General features: G+C 42.3%; 1 protein-coding gene across 1 annotated transcript; it reads left to right on the top strand.

Annotated features, from left to right (window-relative positions):
- Window positions 1-6,687: 6,687 nt before the first annotated feature.
- LOC123240818 (leukocyte immunoglobulin-like receptor subfamily A member 5) lies at window positions 6,688-10,481 on the top strand. The gene is made up of 5 exons (XM_044668533.1): window positions 6,688-6,721; window positions 7,024-7,062; window positions 7,237-7,524; window positions 8,492-8,785; window positions 10,342-10,481. Exons 1-5 carry the CDS (start codon window positions 6,688-6,690, stop codon window positions 10,479-10,481), a joined length of 795 nt encoding a protein of 264 aa, XP_044524468.1.
- Window positions 10,482-21,531: the final 11,050 nt, after the last annotated feature.

The raw sequence follows: 21,531 nt of genomic DNA, 5'->3' as shown, positions 1-21,531 counted from the left end.
GAATAATGAACTGGAGGAATTCCATATGAACTGGAAAGACTTCCAGGAACTGATGCAGAGCGAAAGGAGCAGAGCCAGAAGAACACTGTACACAGAGACTGATATACTATGGTAAAATTGAATGTAATGGACTTCTGTATTAGCAGCAACACAACGACCCAGGACAATTCTGAGGGACCTGTGGAAAAGAACGCTACTCACAGGAAGAACTACAGTAATAGAAGCATAGAAGAAAAACAGCTGCTTGAACACATGGGTTGATGCGGACCTGATTGGGGATGTCGACTCTAAATGACCACACCAATGCAACAATCAATAATGTGGAAATAGGTCTTGACCAATGACACATGTTAAAACCAGTGGAAATGTGTGTCAGCTATGGGGGGGGGGGAGTTGGGGGGTTAAGGGGAAAGTAAGAGCATAAATCATGTAACCATGGAAAATTTTTCTAAAAAATAAAAAATAAATGGGTGGAGCAAGATGAGAAGTGTGCAAGTTAGAAGGAAAGTCTAAGAGTGAGGCAGGTTGGACTAAAGAATACTGAATGGTTTCTGCCTCTAATGCTATCCTAACAAGCTTCCAAATTAGCCAAATGGATGGCATGACTTTAAGTCACTTTTCTTGTCCTTTTCTTAAAGTCTTCCCAATGCTGTTCCATTGCTGTACATTGAGTGTTTTCAGGTTGCTCAAGGGCCCTACATACTGTTGGTGGACTTACCTAGTTCACAGATGTGACAATGCTATTTAGTATAGCTAAATTCTGTCAAACCCACCTTGTATGACAAAGATTGGGATTCTAAAACCATAAAGCAGATTCCAGGGAGGATGGAAACCCCCACTCAGACTCCCCATTGTGACTCCTCTCTTACTAACACTCCTCATTATTGGAATTATTGTGATCAATATCCCTACTCAGCCCCAGAGAAATACAGAAGAATAGTAAAGGCTGTTACTACAGCCTTTACAGACCCCCTACAGACTCCTAGGAAAACCCTACCTTTACATGTATAATATAGATAGATATTCCCCTAAAAGTCACTTCATAGCAACCTAGTAAGTAATGAGTTAATGCCAAAGATTTTAAAACTCCAACAAAACCTAGATTTTTCCATTCCCATACGCAGAAGCTTATATAATGGGAAACTAAGAAGCAACAAACCTCCCTGATTTCAGTATGTCAAGAGGAAAACGGATGAAAAATAGAGAAGTTGTTTCTTGAAAAGACTGGCATGTCCCAACCCATCTACCTTTGAAAAATATTGAAAGTTACTGGAGAATGAAAAGTTGTTAGTAACAAAGTTAATGTATGACTCATTCATTATCTCCAAGAAAAGATGTATGTTGAAAATGAAGTTCATGACAACCGGTATGTAATCTTGAGAAAAGGGTATAAAAAAAATAAAGACAGCCCGAGGCTGACTAGAACAATCTTTGGGATATATGACTGAAACTCTCACTATTCTCATTGCTCTCAATTTGTCAATGCTGTCCCACTTCTTAGAGTACCTGTACCAATAGGAGCGGGCCTCCTGCAACTAAAACCCTGGTGGCAGAATCCAGGTCTGAGAATGACTTCTAGTTTGGGCAGAGATCATCTCAGATGTTTGGGTGTCAAATAATGGGAATGCTTGACTCTGAAGAATTTCTTCAGAAGCATTTCCCCCAATCTAATTATTTTTGTAAACCCTTACTTCCATTTGAATCAATACTTTGTATTGATTCCAAGGCAGAAGAGCAGAAAGGGCTAGGCAATGAGCATTAAAGGACTTGCCCAGGGCCATACAACCAAAAAAAAATCTGAGGCCAGATTTGAACCCAGGATCTCCTGTCTCTTGGCCTGGTTCTCAATGCACTGAGTCACCCTATATGCCCCTCCCCAGTCAAATTAAATTGCTTCACTATAACTTTGAAGTCTGAGGAACAATGCTGAAAACACTGCTTGACACATTGGAGGTACTTACTTTATTTAGTTCCTTACTGTTGGTAGAGCCCTAACAATTTGGGGGAAGGGAAGAGTCAAGGCAAGAAAGGCTGAATGTTAAGAGGAAGGGAGTAACCAGAACTTGAGCCAGTGTTAGGGGTTCTTCATGATGAAGGTGAGGAAGGGGATCCTGGGAAAGAGGATCCCTAATTGAAAGGCAGAAATGGGCATGTTGAGTTCAGCCAAGAGGACATCAACAAGTTTCCCTGGATCAGAGAGTGTGTGTCAGGGATTATGTCCAGACCCAGGAGTTCCAGGGCCAATGACATGCCCAGAGTCAGTCTGGTTACTTCCCAATGGCTGTGCACCCAGGAGCAAAGATGTATGAAACCCTGGAGTCCTCTCCAAACATGTTTAGCACCTATTTCCTGTAAGACTGATGATTATGGCTGACCCAGAAGCCCTGACAGGCTGTGAGCAAAAGCTGTGGTACAAACTAGAACTGAGGAAGGTTGGTGCTTTGACTGATCCCTGATGATCTCTGATCTCACCTTGTCACAGCTGACCCAGCATGAAGCAGGAATAGTGGAATCAGCAGCCACTCTGGGGGAGGAGCACCAGATGTTTCTGCTATAGATGTCCCACATCTCTCCCCCTACTTCCAGACATGTCATCCAATCCCAGACCCCAATACTTCAGGAATAGTGGAGAAAAGAGAGGGGAGGAGAGAAGACAATTAAAACAATTGTGGTCAAGGGTAGTTGTCCTAGGACCCCTTCATCCTGACCACATGACTTATGCTGAACCAACCTGGGATCTCCCCCTTGACCAGATCTAGCAGCTGGAGAAACTATTCTGTTGGCATGTACTACAAACTGGTCCTTGATGATAGACTGAAACAAAGAGATGTAAGACTCAAGCCTATCCTGGAAAATGAGAAGTCTGATATGAAAGGAGACATGGGTCCTCCACTCCTTATCAGGGGATAGATGGGAAACAGACAGAGCACCTGAGTAGGATCCTGAGAGCACAGAGAGAGGGAAATCCAAGCCCTGGGCTGGATGCTGAGGAAAGAGAAAAAAAGGATCTGGGCCATGTGCTGGGCATTGAGGAGACACAGAAGGAGGGGACAGAGATCCTTTACTGCAACCTGAGAAGGAGAGTAGATCTCACATCCTGTTCTGAGCCCTGACAAGGACATGGGAGAATGGGACACAGCTCCTCAGGAGCGCCCAGTGGGGATAGATGCCAAATGCAGCTGAAAGATGGCACCCATTGGGTGGTGGGTCTGGTGTTTGAGAACATTCAGAGTTGGAGGGTTTAAATAATACAACCTTTCAAAAATGTATAATAAAACACTCACAGGTGAAAACAATTCTCCTCAAAAAAAATTAAAAATGAAAGGAAGCTCTAGGCAAGGAAATGAAAAGGAATCAGTAATGAGGATCTCTGTGGACTCTGGAGCATCCCATCTAAGTCTCATTTTTTAAGTCCTACCTTCTGTGTTAGTATCAATTCTCAGAACAAAAGTGGCGAAGGCGAGACAATCAAGGCTAAGTGACTTGCCCAGGGTCACACAGTAAGGAAGTGTCCGAAGCCTGATTTGAACACAGTTCCGTCTACTATGCTAATAAAACCACACATATTCTTCTTGCCCAAAGGGTCCACACCTAGGTCACAGGACAATCCACCTAGGCTCAAGTTAACTCAAACCGGCCCCTGTCTGCAGCATGGATTATTCCCTTATAACAGTCCCAATTGAGATTTTGGGCATGTCACACTTGTAAGACAGGAAGGATTTCGATAAGCTAGCACACCATTACCCAAGAGCAGAAGAAGAAGAAGGCAGGTGTGTGGAGGTGAAAAATGGGCTGAGAGTGAGATAGGAGACCAGAGGCTGCAGGTGGGGCAGAAGAGGGGTCTCCTCTCCCACCACCTGGCCCAGCCCCTAAAAGAACTCTATTTTCATTCCCTCCTTCCTGGCCAGCCCTCAATCTGAGGGTAACCCGCCCCACAAAGGCTAACTACACTCCTTTAGTTCCCTGATTCTACCCACATGTGGGTTGCAGACCAATAGGCAACCCCATTCCCAGCAAGGTGATGGTGTCAGGAGTCAGCATTGTTGTATAAATATAAGCACCCTAAAAGGCTCAGAGGTTGCATCTCTTCAACAGAGCTGAGCAGAGAACATGTGGGGCTGCATTTGAATCTGACTCCCCACCTACCTCCCCAGCCTTCCCACACCTTCCCAACCCAGCTCATCTTCTCCTGCTAAGTGAAATCTAGCAGCAACCCCCTCATTTGACCCCTAGCATGGTTGGATGCAGCAGCAGGTCCTCTTGGCAGCAGGAGGCAGCTTCCACCTATACCTGGGCAGGCTCTGAACTTGACCCCCACCCCCAAATATAGGGGGGCCACTCAGGATCTGGGGGGGCACACGTTGGGGGTGGAACATGACATGTGATCTCTCAAAGGTTCTAAAAGGTTGGCCATCCCTGCTCTAGATGATTAAAGGCAAGGCAGTTCTTACAGGTTGGTATATAAATATGGTCTGTGGACATCCCACAACATCTCTGATTGGTAAAAAGTTAATAAGGAGGCTGTCTGTTAATATGCTCAACCCTTTCCCAACCACTTAGGTGACTGGGGAGGGAACTCAGTAATGTACTACTAGGAAGAGTTTTATCTATTAATTAGGTTTTGTTATGAGTAATTTATGGGGTGGAATAGAAATTTAAGCTAGATAGCAGACAAACTAAGGGTAAAATCTTGGCTTTCAGTCATGGACATTCTGAATGAAATGCAGGTGAAGAGAGAAGAGAGAGTGAACTGGCAGAGCTGGAGAAAGGAGGTTTTGGAGCTGTTGTCCAGCCTGCTGTGACTCAATGAGCTGGGGATATTTGGGAGTTTGAAGTTGAAGTTGAAGTTTGGAGTTGAAGATTGGAGATACCATCTATCAAGGCAAACCTAGGTAAAGGAGAAGAGTCTGCACCCGGTGGACAGCTTGCAGACAGACTTCCCTCCCTAGTGTTCATTGGATTACTGGCTGAGCAAGGATGTGGTTCCTGTACCCTGAAGTCATCGAAGGATCAGCCTGGACCAGTTGTGAGAATCCCAATATCCCTGAATAGCTGAAGCTAGTTTAGCAGAGAAGCAGAAAGCCATCTCAATCCTTAGGATTCTATTTGTCAGTGAGCTGTTTCCCTGAGTTTAGATATACCTCACCCACTTCCCTCACCAGAAACTATTAACCATTAAACTGTGTTTTAGTTACTTCTTGTGTCTTCCTCTGCCTCAAGAAAAGAGTCCACTGTCAGATGTCTTCCTAAGCCTGAGTTTCCCTGGCTAGGCTGGTGACCAGTAATAACAGTCAACTGTCATTGTCATCCTGAGTGTATACTTTGCCCAGTAACCATTTCCCATACTCTTGTGAAGTTTATCTTGTGTGCCCCATCACTAGTGGGTTTGTGGGAGTGGTCTCTTTTGTGTTTAACACCCCTTGTTGTGTTATTTCATTTTCATATTTCAGTTTCATGGATAGAAACATTTCTTGGGTTTCCTAAGAATAAAGGAAATGTAAGAGGGATAACAGAGTATATAAAAATAAATTCTCACAGTCTTTCAAGACCAAGTGAGTGTGAAGAAGGAAGAGGGGCCTACAGCTAAGAGTGGGGTAAAAACAGGGAGGCTTTTTTACTTCCTACTTTGGTTTCTCAGTAAATATCCTTTTGTAAAAGAATTAATTGTTGGTGGAATCAGTGTAAGCTAAGACGGGTCACTTGGTTAAATCATATTGGAGAGACAGCAACTGCCTAAATCAGTGATGGGCAAACTACAGCCCACGGGCCAGATGCAGCCCCTTGAAATGTTCTATCTAGCCGAAGGACATTATTCCTAATCTGACAAATACAGTGAGTAGGATATAATGCAATGAAACTTCAAAAGAGTTGCCTTAGAAACAGGCTGACAGATGAGCATTTCCTTTCCTTTGGCCCCATCTTTAAAAAGTTTGCTCATCACTGGCCTAAATGACATGGTGGGACCACACTGGTGGGAGCTCATTAGCAATGGGAATTAGGGAAATTATGATCCTGTCCTGGGGACCTGACCTGACAGTGTGTGTACAGGTTGGGAGAATGAGTCCCAGCACTACACTCTACAGAAGCTGGAGGTCTAGACAATCCTGAGCAAAGGTGGCAGCTAGTCAGATGAAACTGAAAATAGCAGAAGAGACCACCCTGAGCTCTAAGGTAGCAGCTTCCCAAGCTGTTCACCCATCAGTTCATTATTCTGGGGTTTTGGTTTAACCTCTTGACTCCCAGAACCCAGGAATCCTAGTCTGTCTGGTTAGAGGTGGAGCCCTGTTTAACCAATCAGGGCTGGGGTCAGGATCTGGTTGGGAGACCCTATTGAGACCAGCACTGGCTAGTTATGGGGGGGAGACGAGAGAAAGCAGGAGGCTGCTCCTAAAGCTGACCAGGGCATCTGTCCCCGGCAATGGAGGCTGAATCATCAGGAAAAAGCAAGAATTGTTCCATCATTCTGACCCCAGATGACTCTCCAACCACCCTGCCCCCTCCCACACACATCCTTCCCAATGCATGGCATCCTCAGTCACCAAGGACCCACAGAGAGGAAGGAGAAGTGAAGCTGGTCAGAGGCTCGGGGTGGGGAAACAGTGCAGAGCTGGCTCTGATGACATTCTGAGCCTCAGACCAGCTCCAGGTCAGCCTGGGTCCCCTCTCCCACCAGCCTCTGAGAGCACCATGACTCCTGCCCTCTCAGTTCTGCTGTACCTTGGTGAGTCCTCAGCAGCCTCCACCCTGGGGGGAACTTTAGTCACCATCAAGTCCTACCTGCCCCCCTCCCCACCTCCACTTTGCTGAGGAGGAAACTTTCCTCCAGAGAAGGGGAGTGACAAGCCTAAGGTCACACAGCAAGGGTGGGGTTGGGAGGAGAGAAGCTGGGACTCTTAGAGGGGTCTCCTGGGGTCCAGCCTCCTTCACTCAGAGCATCCCTAAGCCCTGGCCCTGAATTGTTTCTATCCTTCCTGTGGGGATACTGGGTGGAGAGCTGTGAAAAATCAGGGTCTTCTCTGCCAGGGTTGTGTCTGTGCAAGAGGACAAGGACCAGGGCAGCAGGTAAGTCCTTCCCTCCACAATCCTCCTGCCGAGAGGACACAACTGACCCAGGACAGAGAGCTGGGGGAGGTCTGGGCTAAGATGTCAGGGTCTAAAGAGAGAGGAGACCTGGAGTGGGGGTGGGGTTCCTAAGAAGGGGAGCCCCTGGACCTAACAGCTCTCCTTTCATTCCAGATGGATTTCCCAGACCTTCCCTGAGGGCAGAGAATGGCTCTTTAGTGCCCCAAGGGGGAGCTGTGACCCTCAGGTGTAGGGGATCATGGGAGGCTGAAGAGTGGCGGCTGGAGAAAAGTGGAGGATCTGGATGGTCACAAATCAATGCTGTGAGAGGAGCTAGAAAAGAGGGGGAGTTTTCCTTCCCATTCATGACATCAAATAATACAGGGACCTACTGGTGCTTCTACAGACATTCATCCAACCAGTGGTCAGAACTCAGTGACCCCCTGAAACTGGTGGTTACAGGTGAAGCACGTCACCCCCCTCCAGGCAGGGCTGGCTCAAGGTCTCCACAGCCCTGTGTCCCTCCCCAGCCCAGCCTGGCCCCAAGTGTCCCTCTGGCTCTGCCCTTCCTGGCTTCTCCCTTGTGTGCGCCTCAGCTCTCCCTCTGGGACTGGCAGAAGAGGGGAGGAATCAGAATTTCTATAGAACCTACTATGTGCCAAGCACATTACCTTTGTTGTCTCATTGGATCTTCATAACAACTCTACAAGGTCAGGGCTAGTGTGATCCCCTTTTCACAGATGAGGAAACTGAGGCAGAGAAGTGACATGTTGAGGATCACATAGTTGGGAGGGCTAGATTTGAACTCAGGCCTTCCTGTCTCCAGGCCCAGGACTCTCTCCACTGCCCCATGAGCTTCCTCACTCAGCCCCCAACTTAAAGTCAGCTAGGAGGCAGGAGAGGCTCAGCTTGAACCTCAGGAGACCAAACAGAGCTGGAGGCTCCCTGGAGAGGGTGTCAGGGCTAGTGGAGCATCTCCCACTGCCAGCCAAAGCCAGGAGACAGAGCAGAGGGTGGAACTGATGCTGCCTGGCCCCCCCTCCCAGCTCAGGCCTGGGGCAGAGTGTTGAGGATGACCAGGAGGCACAGCAGAGCCTCTTCCTCTCCTCAGGCCTATCCTAGGGGATCACCCAGGCTCCTTCTCCTTCCTCCAAACCTCCCTCCTTCTCTTTCCTCCTCTCCCTGTTCCTCTCTCTCTGTCTCTCTCTCTCCCTCTCATCCTTCTCTGTCTGTCTCTTTCTCTCTCTCTCCCTTCTCCCCATTCCTTGCCCCGGAGCTGTCCAAGGTCTTTCTCTCCACTCATACATGTGACATTTCCTCTCTCAGAACTGAACCTCCCAGACCAGCCCAGGCCTCCTCCCAGCCAGATCTGCCCCCTCCCTGCACAAGGGCTGCTCCAGCTCTAACTCCAGGGTCTCCCCCCGTCCAGGCCTCTATGACCCACCCTCCCTGGCAGCCCTGCCCAGCTCTGAGGTGGCCTCAGGACAGGACGTGACCCTGCAGTGTCAATCAGAGCTATACTATGACTGGTGTGTCCTGTACAAGGCTGGAGAAAAGATCAGCCACAGCTGGATGCAGAGCCATGGAAGGGGGTATCAGACTGACTTCTTCTTCCCTGCTGTGAATCTGACCCACGATGGCACTTACCGATGCTACGGCTTTTATAGTTTTTCCCCCTATGAGTGGTCACCCCCCAACACCCCCCTGGTGCTCAGGGTCTCAGGTGAGGCAGCCCCAGCCCCTCCCAGCCCCCCAGCTCTCCCAAGCTCTCTCTCTGCCCTGGGAAACCTCCCCAGATGCTCAGGGCCTGTCCCAGGGAACCTTAGACACCAGGGAGGCTGAAGGAAGAGAAGGCTCAGAGGGAAGGACACTGGGTCATCCTCAGAGAATGTAGATAGTAAGGCCTCTTCTCATGACCCCTCTAGACGCCCCCACATCAGCAGCCCATCCAGTTCTGTTGGGTCAACATCCAGACAATTTTCTTCTTTCACCTCTGTACCTTTTCCCAGGCTGTGTCCCCTGCCTGGACAAGGAAAAGGTCTCCCTTTTCACCTCTTCTTACAATGCAAAGATGTCTCTGAGACTAAGCTTAGGAGCTGCCTCCTAAGCCTTTCCTGATCTCCAACCTGTCCCTTCCCCTGTTGTTAGTGACCCACTGCTCAGATGGGACTGATTTATTTTTATAGGAGAAAACAGAGCATTGTAGGGAAATGTAAGCCCATGGAGGACAGGAACTATTATCTATTGGTATCCCCTGTGCCGTGCCTAGCACAAGTCCTGGCCCAGAGTCAGTGGGTAATAGAAGTCTGGAGAAATGAATCATGGAATAAGACTGGGGGGCCCCTGAGGACAGGGTTGGACAGGGGACTCCACAAACATCAGGATTATCTTAACCTCCCCCAAACCTTGGTCTTCATCCTGGGCTTTGCCAGGTCTCTCCATCTTCCAAGCAGGCATCCTGGTAGATCCTCTCAGCCTTACTCACCCTGACCTTCTACAGGAAACCTCTCCTGATCTCCAGTTTGTCCTCCTCCCTAATTGTTAGGGATCCCACTCCTCAGAGAGATGATTTATTTGTGTCTATGAGAAGGAACCTCCCAGAAGAATGGAATCCCCTGGAGGGCAGCAGTTAGATTGGTTTTGACTTTGTATCTTTATGGACTGGCTTAGTACAAGGGCTCAGCCCAGGGTGGGGCATTAATAAAACTCTGAAGAACTGAATTATGGAATAAGACTGGAGGGCCCTGAGGACAGTGCTGGGATTCCTTCCTTACCCCTGGGGGATAGCACAGACAGAAAGCATTGCCATGGTAACCCAGAGAGAGGAGGATGTTCCACAAGAAAGGGTGGGCCACAGTGTCAGGTGGAGGGGGAGGAGGGATACCCTTAATCTGGGCAATGAAGACATCTCTGGTGACTTTGGAGGGCTGCTTCTACCTAGGGAGGAGATCAGAGCCAGGCTACAGAGGGGGAAGGAGAGAGTGAGGAGAGGAAGTATAAGCATGGAGGTCAGGGGAAAGAAGGGAGCTGAGATGAACTGAAGGGGGAAGAGAGGAAGGACTCAGGGGAAAAATGAAGCAGGGGACTGTCCCAGCCCTTCAGAACCTCCCCTTCCCTCATCCATAGAGCCAGGCCACCAGCAGGGGAATAACAGGCATCTCCCCAGTTAAGGGGAAGGGCCTGGGAGGAGGATCTGAGTGCTTGTGGGAGATGAAACATGGGTGAAATAGGGGCTGAGCAGAGGACAGCCATATCTCAGTGACAAACTCTGATCCTCAGATGCTGCTACCCTGGATTACACTGTGGCCAATCTGGTCCGCCTCATCTTGGCTGGGCTGGTCATCATCCTCCTGGGGGTCCTGCTGGCTGAGCACTGGAAAAGCTCCAGGAGTCAACCCATCCAGGGAGTCCTTAGCTGAGCATTCTGGCCAGACAAGCACCCAAGACAGAGGTAAAGGAAGGAAAGAATGAACATAACCTTTTAAAAATCAAATTTTAAAAATGTAGTGAGGGCTGCCTATGTGCCATGTCTATATTAAGCACCAAGATAGAGTTATTAAAAGAGACAGAGACAGAGACAGAGGGATGAGAGAGATCTCTCAATTTTGCTGATTATAAAAATGAAGCACAATATGTAAACCTGTTTCCTACAAGTTAATGACGTTGGACATATTTCACCAATCTTCCTTGAATTGTAACTTGTCTATAAGATCCCTTTTCCAGGCTATCACAGGTGTGTGAAAACTGCTTGCTATGTGACCTTTGGAAAGCTGGAAGATAAACAATCTGCTTACTTAGATGGTGGCTGAGAGGATGTTCCCCTTTGTAGAAAGAGTTAAAATAAGTTTGCTTCCTGCCTTGATACTTTAACCCAAAATCAATTCTTTTGTTAAAGGTTTCAGCTCATATCAATCTTTTGAATTAGTAAATATAACCATACATAACAAGAAAATTGCTTTTGCAACCATCTTTCTTTCACTGACTCTCAACCATTGTTTTTTAGGGATCACGGACCATATTTTCATAATCCTCAGGAATCATTATTTCTGAACAATGAAGAATCAAAGGGTTCCTGGCCTCCAAAAACTTAGAATCTTTTGGTGTAGACTATAGACAATGCCTAAAAGAGAGAGAATCAGGAAAAAGAATTTCATTGTGGGGTGGTGATGGGAGTTGGGAGTGAGGCAAGGGAGTAAGAGAAAGGATAGATATGCAATATTTTTAATACTGTAAAATGTACTATATTGTTACTGTATTGAATGTTAGTAATGACTTATATACTTAACTTATCAATTAAATATTACTTTGTATCTATATGAGAATATCCTGTTCTTTATAGGCTCACCAGGTGTTCGCTTATATACACAGTTTCAGCTATCTTGTTCTTGGAATGTATCCCCTTATAGACACAAGGGTCCTGTATTCTGCAGGGAAAGGAATTAAGATAACAACCAAAAATAACCTATCCAAGAAAACTGAGCATAATCCTGCACAGGGAAAAGTGGATATTTAATGAAATAGAGGACTTTCAAGCATTCTTGATTAAAAGACCAGAGCTGAATAGGGAATTTAACTTTTAAAAACAAGAGTCAAGAGAAGTATAAAAAAGGTAAAGAAGAAAGAAATCAAAAGATTCAATAGTTAAACTGTTTACATTGCTATATGGTACTTGTAACTCTGAAGAATTTTATCATTATCAGGGCAGTTAGAATGAGTATTCAACAGAAGAGGGCTTAGGTGTAAGTTGATTGCTATGAAATGATATTTTATAAAATAAAGTTAAGTGATGAGAAAGAGGGATGCATTGTAAAAAGAAAAAAGAGGGAAGTAGATTTGAGTAAATCATTTCACATAAAAGAACTTTAACAATATATGGGAAACATGAGGATATGGGTGACAGACACTGATTGAACCTTTATCTCATCTGAATTGGCTCAAAAAATAAATAACATACACATACAGTGGGTATAGAAATCTAAATTACCATATAGGGAATATGAGGAGAAGGAAATAAAGGGAGGTGGACTGGAGAAGAAGAGAGAATAAATTGGGAGAGGCAGTGGTGAAAAACAAAACACTTTTGAGGAGGGACAGGGTGAAAGGAGAAAGAGAAAAGTATAAATTGAAATAGGTGGAAGGAAAGACTGTAATCATGAGAATGAAAAAAATTTTCAGCAAGTTTCTTCAGTGATAGACCTCATTTCTTAAATGTAGACAGAAATTAGTCATACTGATAAGAGTACAAATCATTCCAAAATGATAAATGGTCAAATGACATAAACAGGCAGTTTTCAAATGAAGAAATCAGAGCTATCTTTATTCATATGAATGTGCAGAGGGAATTTCATCCCCTCCCCCTCCTTGATTGTCAACCCAGGTATATCCCATTCTCTACATAGATAAAAAGGGTTTGGGTGGAGCTCACAGGTCTTTTGGGCTCACTACTTCCAGGAGCAAGTAGGAGAGGGATGGAGGACACTGCAAGGCTGAGCTACACGTGGTCAGACAGAATTAGAGTAAGAAACTTTAAATCTATGCTTATCTATCTTTTCCATTTCAAATGATTATTAATAAACTTTATAGAAAATAAGAACATGGAAGAGATATTAATTTAAACCTAACATGAAAAAGTGCTTCAAATCACTTCTTACTAAAGAAATGCACATCTTCAAAGCATTGAGTATCACTTTATACTATCAGATAGCCTAATGTGACAGAAAAGCAAAATGACAAAATTTGGTGGGTATGTGGGAAAATTAGGACACTAATGCACTGCTGGTAGAGTTGTGAACAGATCCAACAACTTGTAGAGGGAATGATCTCAAAGGGCCATCAAACTGTCCATACCCTTTGACTTAGAAATACCACTACTAGGTCTGCAGCCCAAAGATATCAAAGAAAAAGGAAAAAGGTTTAAATAGTCACAGCATCATTTTGTGGTGGAAAAGTGTTAGAAATTTAAGGAGATATCCATCTGTAGGAAAATAGCTAAACAACATGTGCCATATGATTTTGATAGAACTGTATTAGGCTATAAGAATTGACAAAAGGATACTTGAAGAGAAATCTGGAGGAATTTGCATGAAGTGATGCAAAATGAAGTGAGTAGAATCAAGGATTTGAACTCAACTCTCCTTCACCCCAAGGTTAGTGCTCTAACCACTCCACCAAGCTCTTGCTAAAATTGCAGAAGAGTAAGAAGGAGAGGGAGGAGAGGAAGTGAAGAGAAAGTGAAGGTCCCAGGAAAGGGCCCTTGGGCTGAATCGGGACACTGAAGAGGAAGACCTGAGGGAGAGAATGAAGGGGAATGACAGCTCCTCCCATTGTCTTCTCTTCCTGGAGCTTCCTCCTTTCACCCACATCCTCAGGTTCCCAAACTACAGAGCAACAAGAACCTCTCAGCCCAGAAGACAGAGTTTAGACTGGGCTGGCATTGAGGAGCCTGGGAGGAGTGGTAGATGGGTATCTCTGCTTACATTTATGGGGGCTTGACATGAGAGATCTTGTCCCTACCTCAGTGATGGTCCCCACCCATTCAGATCTTGCTTTCCAGGATTACACTGTATATAACCTCACTCATCTCATCCTGGTGGGGCTGGCTCTGATCATCTTCAGGGTCCTGTTGCTGCACCTAGCATACACAGTAATCATGACTATGAAAAACATTCACAACAAGTTTCTCTGATCAAAGGTCTCATTTTTCTGTCATAGCTGGAGGAGACCACTGAGAAGAAGGACCAGGATTCCCTGACAGATGGGTAGACAGCACTATGTTTCATTGAATGTAAGGATCCTAAATAGTCATTGAGTATTGAAAGCAATGGCCCTGCTCTCCCCAGGACCAAACCCTGGACCAACATGATTATACCAGGTCTTTCACACAGTCTTTCCCCTCTTTCCCACCAGTACTGCTGTAACCCCACATATAACCCCTCAAACTCCTACCCATTTCAATACTTTCCCACACTTCCAACATTGAAAACATCTGTCAGTAATTGAAAAGGTAAAAATGTTCCCCAACAGTGTTAAAGTGTCTCAGGAGTCATAAAATCCTTTCTAATGACCTCCATCAATGGTAAGAGAGTCTATGGGTAGAAGCAGAAAAGATGTGGGAGCATCTACCCAGGCCTTCTTCTGCGTGCCTTTGGTCATCATGGTTCTTCTGTTGTTGTTCAATTCTGTCCAACTCTTCATGATCCAATTTGAGCTTTTCTTGGCAAAGATTCTGGAGTAGTTTGTTATTTCCTTTAGAGATGAGGTACTGAGGAAAAGCAGGTTTAGTGACTTGTCCAGGGTCAGTATTGAGACCAGATTTGAGCTCATAAGGATGAGTACTCCTGATTCCAAACCAGATGGTCCATTCAGTACACCACCTAACTGCCTTCATGGTCTGAAGGGGCCAAATGTGAAAAGACCTAGAATTGAGGTTGAGTTTCCCATCCCAACTGTGAGAGAGCACAGTGTAGGGACCAACAATTGCTGGTTCAGATTCTCACACCAAGAGTCAGAGTCCAGTGACTCCCTGGAACTGGTGGTGACTGTGAGGGGGACCCATCCAGCCCCAGAACCCTCAGGCTTTTTATGCATTCAGTAACTATTTAGAATTCTACAATGCAGTTATTTTCTCAATCTGGTGTCAGAAGATTTTAGGAAAGAATAACAGAGCCTGGGAATTTAACAAATTGATATAGTTATAAAAACACAAGATAATTGTATTTAACCCTAAACATGATTGGACAGATTAAATGTTATTCAGTTTTATACCTTGAAAGCTGTATGCATGTGTCATCCTGGAAAAACACAGAACCACTAAAGCAGTTACAAAGAACAAGTCCTTAATCAAGACAAGGGAGACAGAGTTCTCACGGCCACCACACAGAGCCAAGCTCTGGGACTCTGGGAACAATGTCTTCAGGAAAAAGCACCAAGAATGGGAACAGCCATCAAGGGAATTTCCAAGGAACTGAAGAACTTGGGGTCTTGTATACCCTTTGGGGAATAAGGGAAAAGAAGGTAATCTGATTGGCTTTCATGGAGGTTTGGGAAGGAGACTTCCAGCCAGGGGTTATACTACCTGGGAGAGGCCTATGTATTAAGAGGGGTGTTAATGAGGAGTGGGATGTATCTGGGAACAAGGTGGAGTCTGTATAGCACCTCCTTATCATGCACTTCTACCCCTTAACACACTGAGACTTACAGGGGTCCCCTTGAAAAAAGGGGTGCCCTGGGAGGGTGTGGGGGGTCTAAAGGAATTGTACCCCCACAAGGTGGAGTGCCTGATGACCCAGTTCAATGTGGATGGGAGCCAGGGTTCCCAGAAACTTCCCCTTCTTCCCAGTAGGTGCTCAGGTTGAAGATGAAGCACAGCCTCACTTGGCATGCAGGAGTAACGCAATCTGTCATATAATTGTCCCAAGATGATGTCCGGAGAATTTAGGAACCTGATAATTTTATGGAAATAATTATTAAATACAGGAGATACGTTATTCTTAATGACTAGAGAGAATTGCCATTTAAAGTTGAATTGTACGGGGAAATTATTGGAAGGAACACTATGGGGAAAAATTGGTTAATGATGCAACTCAGATATAGTTCTGAACTGGAGAAAGACTAAGAGCTCCCTCAGCTGGACGTGGCTAGGCATCAAGGTCAATTTGTTATATTCCAAATAGGGGAGCGTTTCTCCCCCATTTTAGCCCCTTCCCTCTTTTCTCCTCTTATGGAAAGTTTTCTGTAATCATATTATGTAGGAAGCCTTAGAGAGGCAACGCCTAAAATATAGGAATGGAAGAGGCAGATAGATAATTTTGGTCATTTTAAATAAGTTAACAGATAGAGAATCCCCTTTTCCTGTGGTTCTAAACAGAGGTGTAATTAGGGAAAATTCAAGTAATAAAAAAATCTAGCAGATATCAGAGTCAAAAAGGGGGGACTTGTTTAATTTAGGATATTCTATGTTACTGCCACAACAAGAGAATTATTTCCACAATAATTTTTAGTTATAGACTTTTTGCTTTGGCTATAACTCAGTTGCAACATTATTTCTTTCATGATATTTCATTCTTAATGTTTCTTGGAAGTGTACAAGAGTTAAAGAAATTAAAATAATAGTAAATAGGAGTAAAATGCCTAAGCCATTTGAGCATGGTTATAATTGTTGAATATGTAGTTAAAGGTGAATAAAAACAAGTTTTTTTTAAATCCCCAGCATCTCATACCTCTGCAAAGGGGGATGTGAGGATGTTGAATTTATGGGGAATTAGAAGTATTTTTAATTTTGAGAATTTTTGGATTTAATTTTTAATTTGGAAACCTTTTTGAATTTAACTTCTAAAATTGTTTTGAAGCTGAAATTGTTATACAAACATTATTTGTATGGTTTTGGAGTTTTAATAATAGGAAACAATTAGAAATATTACTCAATATTAGCTGATGTATATTTTTTCTCCACAAACAGTAAGAAGCACCATTTTCAGATTTATAAGCCCTGATTAAACTTTTGATGTGAATTTTATTTTTGTTTTCACATTTTCTATAGTTTAGTTCGCATCTATTTTTAGTGTTGCTTTTTCTATAAGAAGTCTCTTTTGTTCCCAGAACAGTTCAATAACTAAAATATACTGTTAATTTTGGTCTGATTTAAATGTTATTAGTCCTTAAATATTACTTGACACTGGAGCTCAAGTCAATATTAAAAGTAACCTCATTAACTAGTTTTTAACCACTTATTATTAATTCTATTAATATCTATTTTATGCCAATTATAAAAATATATAAGGTATATACTTAATCAGAAAAAACTGCCTTACTCTACAAAAGCAATCTTATAGGAAAAGCAACCCTAAAAATAGATGCAAACTAATTAAATACATATTTTTAAAATTGATTCCTTTGATATTCCTTTACTTCGGTTCTTTCAGATAAATTTTGGGGATTTTTCTAGCTCTATTAAATAATTTTTAATTGTTGATTGATAGAGTACTAAATGCTTATTCATTCATAAATTTATTTAGGTAGAATTGTCATTTTATTTTATTGGTTAAAAATATTGGTTATTAAAATAAGTATTGATAGGTATTGATATAGTTTGGTGGTATAGAGATTGAATAATGTTAACTGATTTCTCTAGGTTCTTAATAGTCCTTGGGCCAGTAACTTAAATCCTATTGATCTGGGTAAGGATTTCAGGGAGAGGCTGTCAAGGTAACAACAAGGTTTCATTAAATTAACTGGAATACGTAATGGAAGGGTTAGGGTTGAACTAACTAGGACAGATCTGGATTTCCTCCCACCAAGGTCCAACAGATTCTCTATACTGATCTCTACCTATGTTACCCAGCTGCCTAACTCTATCCTGTCCAGAATTTCCTCGTTGATGGTATTTAAAGTAAGGAAAAGCTGGCAAATAAAATGGGTCCACTGGACTGGTTGGGATCTCATGCCTGTTGCCCTTCAAGAGTCTGTCAGAAATCCAGCAGGTCTCAGCAATTAATCCAAAGGAGAGGGAGTGAGGCTCTTGACACCATTGTCCACCTGTGTGTCTTACCAAACTCAATCTCTTCCCTGCTAGTGAAATCTTGAGAGATGATCCACAGGAACAGAATACTCAGAAAAAAAGCTAGTAGCTCCAAGATGAAAGTTCAGGAACCAACTGCCAACCCAGCCAGTCACTGACCCAGAGTACTGGATTTTCTTTCTCTCTGCCTGTCACCTTCAGTTTCCTGATTTCACTACAACACCATGAACCAATAAGATTCTTCGAATATTGTTTAGACCTTACTTTATTTGTGTGAAAAGTACTTTGTAATTGTGTTCATATAGTTCCTATGTTTCTCTTGGCAATTAGCTTGCCAATTATTTTAGATTTCCTACTGTTACTTCAAATGTAATTGTTCTTTCTATTTCTTGTTGCTGGACTTTACTGGTAATCTGTAGAAATGCTCTTGATTTATATGAGTTTATTTTATATCCTTCTGATAAGTGGAAATTTGGGGAAGAAGGAAACAAATCAGAAGTGGAGAAACAAAGAAATGAAGGAAAGAATCCAAGAAAGGTAGAGGAAGCTCTTAGAATCCTGGGTGTGGAATTCTGAGGAAATAACTGCCACGGGAGAGAGGGATTTGACCTCTGGAGGGAAAAACATCTCCAAAACCCAGCTCTTCCATCCTCTGGACCCTTAACTGAATCCTGAGAGAAATCAGCCATCTATTGAACATCTCATGATCTCATCCTCTCTTTCTACATCTGAAGAAGCCTCAAACAGGAATCGCCATAGCCGCTGACCTGAACTGCTTAGTTTGCTCTGATGGGCTGGTTTCTCACCAAGGTAGACAGGGTGAAACTTGGCACCTGACTCCATATTCATCTATAATTTGATCTAAGACTAACTATTGTGGACTTAGCTTTGATTTAGTCAGATAGATGGAGAAACTAGGGCAGAGAAGAAGATAGAACAGCCTTAGCCCTGCTAAGGACCAAAGCAATCTTGTGAAGGATCAGTTAGTGGGAGAAAGGTAGAACTGGTTAAGTTTAGAGAAATCCACAGTCCACTTACCTCACCCTTTCCTAAATCTGATTTTATGATATACTTTGTTATTTTTCTAAGTTGTAGTCAGAGTAATTTTAACTGGCCTAACATCAGAGAACAGTCATCTTGCCTCTCATCTAGAAAGGATCATCAGCCAGACTGGGTTAAGCAAAACCCCAGTCACCCATCATTTATTTTTCATCCTTTCATTTCAAGTATGCTAGAATTGTTAATTATCTCTATTTTAGTAGATTCTCTAGAATTTTCTAAGCATACAATCATTTCATTTTCTGAGTGACATTTTTGTTTTCTCATCACTATTCTAACTCAAAGTCATATTGTTATAACTAACATTTCTAGTAGAATATTGAATAATAGTGGTGATAATGGGCATCCAGGTTTCATACTTGACCTTACTGATAAAACTTCTAGCTTAGCCCTTTAGAGATAATGTTTGCTGATGGTTTTAGGCAGGTAGTACTTATCATTAAGGAAAGCTCCACTTATTTTTTTTTGCATTATGCTATTTTTAATAAGAATGAGTATTGTAATTTTGTCAAAAGCTTTTTCTGCATCTATTTAGATAATCACATGGGGTATTTTGGTTTTTGTATAGATATCAATTATGCTGATAGTTTTTTTAATGTTAAACTAGCCCTATATAAATCCCCACCTGGTAAGATATTGGTGATATTTAGCTATAATGTCCTTATTAGTTTCTTATTTAAAATTTTGCATCAATATTTTATTAGGGAATTTCGTCTATAGTTTTCTTTCTCTTTTTGCTATTCCTGGGTGATACATCAGCACCATATTTCTGTTGTAAATGGAATTTATTTTTGCCTATAATGTAGTATTACAATTAATTATTTTTTAAGTGTTAGGTAGAATTCAGTTATGAATCCATCTAAACCAGGAGATTTTTCTCTTAGGGATCTCAAGACAGAATTATTTCAGTATTTAATTTCTTCAATAAATATGGACAATTTATATTTTTAAAATATTCACACATTTTACTTATATTATCAGGTTTCTTGGCATATAGTTAGGCAAAAATAGCTCCTAATTATTGCTTTAATTTTGTCTTCATTAATGATTAAGTTCCCTTTTTCATTTTTGACCCTGGTAATTTGGTTTTCTTTCTTTTTTAAATCAAATTAGTCACTGCTATATCTACTTTTAAAAAACAGCTCCTAGCTTTATTTATTAGTTTGATGGTTTTCATACTTTCACTTTCATTAGTCTCTCCTTTGATTTTCAGGATTTCCAGTGTTTTTTCCTTTCAGTGTGTCCTTCTTCAACAGTATTTTACTTTAGTCAGTTGTCTCCTCTAATCTCTCCTCCATGCTATTAGCTTTCTCCCTTTTCTTATTTCCTCTCCTTCTAATTCATTATAGGGTGTGATGGATTTCTATATCCCACTGACTGTCTTTGATATTCCCTCTGAAAAAATTACAATGTAAGTAAGGTTCAGGCATTATCCATCACCATTCCCATCATCACTTCCATTACAAAAACTATTCCTTTCACTTCTTTCTTATTTTCTATTCAATTGTGGACTGTTCTTCTTCAGAAATGCTTGAAAGCCCTCTGTTTCATTAAATATTTGTTTTTCCCCCTGATTATATTGAGTTTTGTGGAATAGTTATTCTTGGTTGTAATCCTAGCTCCTTTACTCTCTGGAATATCATATTCCAAGAACTCCAATTCTTTAGTGGAGAAGTAGTCAATCACGTGTTATCTTAACTATGGTTCCACAATATTTGAATAATTTCCTTCTGGCCGCTCCCAATATTTTCTCTTTTGTCTCAGATTTTTAAATTTCAGCTATAGTATTCCTGAGAGCTTTTCTTTTGGGATCTCTTTCAGGTGGTAATTGGGGAACTTTTTTTCATTTCTATTTTACCTATCAATTCTGGATACCAGGGGAGTTTTCCTTGATAATTTTTTGAAATATGATGCTTACACTCTTTATTTGATCATTTGATCATGTTTTCAGGAAGCCCAATAATTCTTTTCTTTTCTCTTTTCAATCTATTTTCCAGGTCAGTTTTTTCCAATTTCCCCATTTTCTTCTATTTTTTCATTCTTTTGACTTTTTTACTGTTCTTATGTATCATGGGATTATTAGCTTCCCCTTGTCCAATATTAATCTTTAAGAAATTATTTCCTTCAGGGAACTTTTATACCTCTTTTTCATTTGGTCATTATACTTTTTATGGTGATATTTTCTTTAGTATTTTCTCTCTCTCCTTTACCAAGTTATTGACTGTAATGCTTTTCTTGTATGATTAATTTTTTTCCAATTTTTCCTCCACTTCTTTTTTTTATATTTTTAAATCCTTTTTGAATCCATCTGGAAATTCTTTTCAGGCCTATGACCAAATCACATTTTTATTTCAGGATCTGCATGTAGTTATTTTGGCCTTTTTTCTTCTTCTGAATTTGTCCCTTGATTTCCTCTGTAACCATTGTAAATTTATATAGTCAAGTTCTTTTTCTGTTGTTTGATCATTTTCCCCAATGATTTCTTGTCTTTCAATTTTAATGTTAAAGTTGGGCTCTGCCCTTGACATGGACAAGGCATTGTCCTAAGTTTCAAATTTTTCATGATATTATTTTCAGAGCTGGTTCTAGGGGCCTGACAGTTTCAGTTCTCCTATACCATTTAAGAAATGATGTGGTCACTGCTTTCCTGACTGTTTTTTGGACTCTGAATGACGATAACTACTCTTTTCCTTATTGGAACTGTGACCAGGGTCCCTGGACCTCTGGGAGTACATGTTGTAGTGTGGTAGTGCTCCTCCTCACCCTGTCACGATAGCCTGAAATCACATATGGCCAAGGCAATAGAATCCTTCACCCAATGCCAACAAATCATCCCCAAGGTCTCTTTCTGACCACTTGTCCAATCTCTTTATTCCTATTATATGAGAGTTCTG

The sequence above is a fragment of the Gracilinanus agilis genome, chromosome 3 (assembly GCF_016433145.1).
Source record: "Gracilinanus agilis isolate LMUSP501 chromosome 3, AgileGrace, whole genome shotgun sequence".
NCBI lineage: Eukaryota > Metazoa > Chordata > Mammalia > Didelphimorphia > Didelphidae > Gracilinanus > Gracilinanus agilis.
The sequence above is the reverse complement of the archived record's forward strand: the minus strand, read 5'-3'. Positions and strand labels throughout refer to the sequence as shown.

Coding starts and splice junctions, on each gene's coding strand:
- LOC123240818 (XM_044668533.1), top strand. CDS start 6,688: ATGACTCCTGCCCTCTCAGTTCTGCTGTACCTTG. Junction 7,063..7,236: donor GACAAGGACCAGGGCAGCAG/GTAAGTCCTTCC, acceptor CTTTCATTCCAG/ATGGATTTCCCAGACCTTCC. Junction 8,786..10,341: donor CCTGGTGCTCAGGGTCTCAG/GTGAGGCAGCCC, acceptor TCTGATCCTCAG/ATGCTGCTACCCTGGATTAC.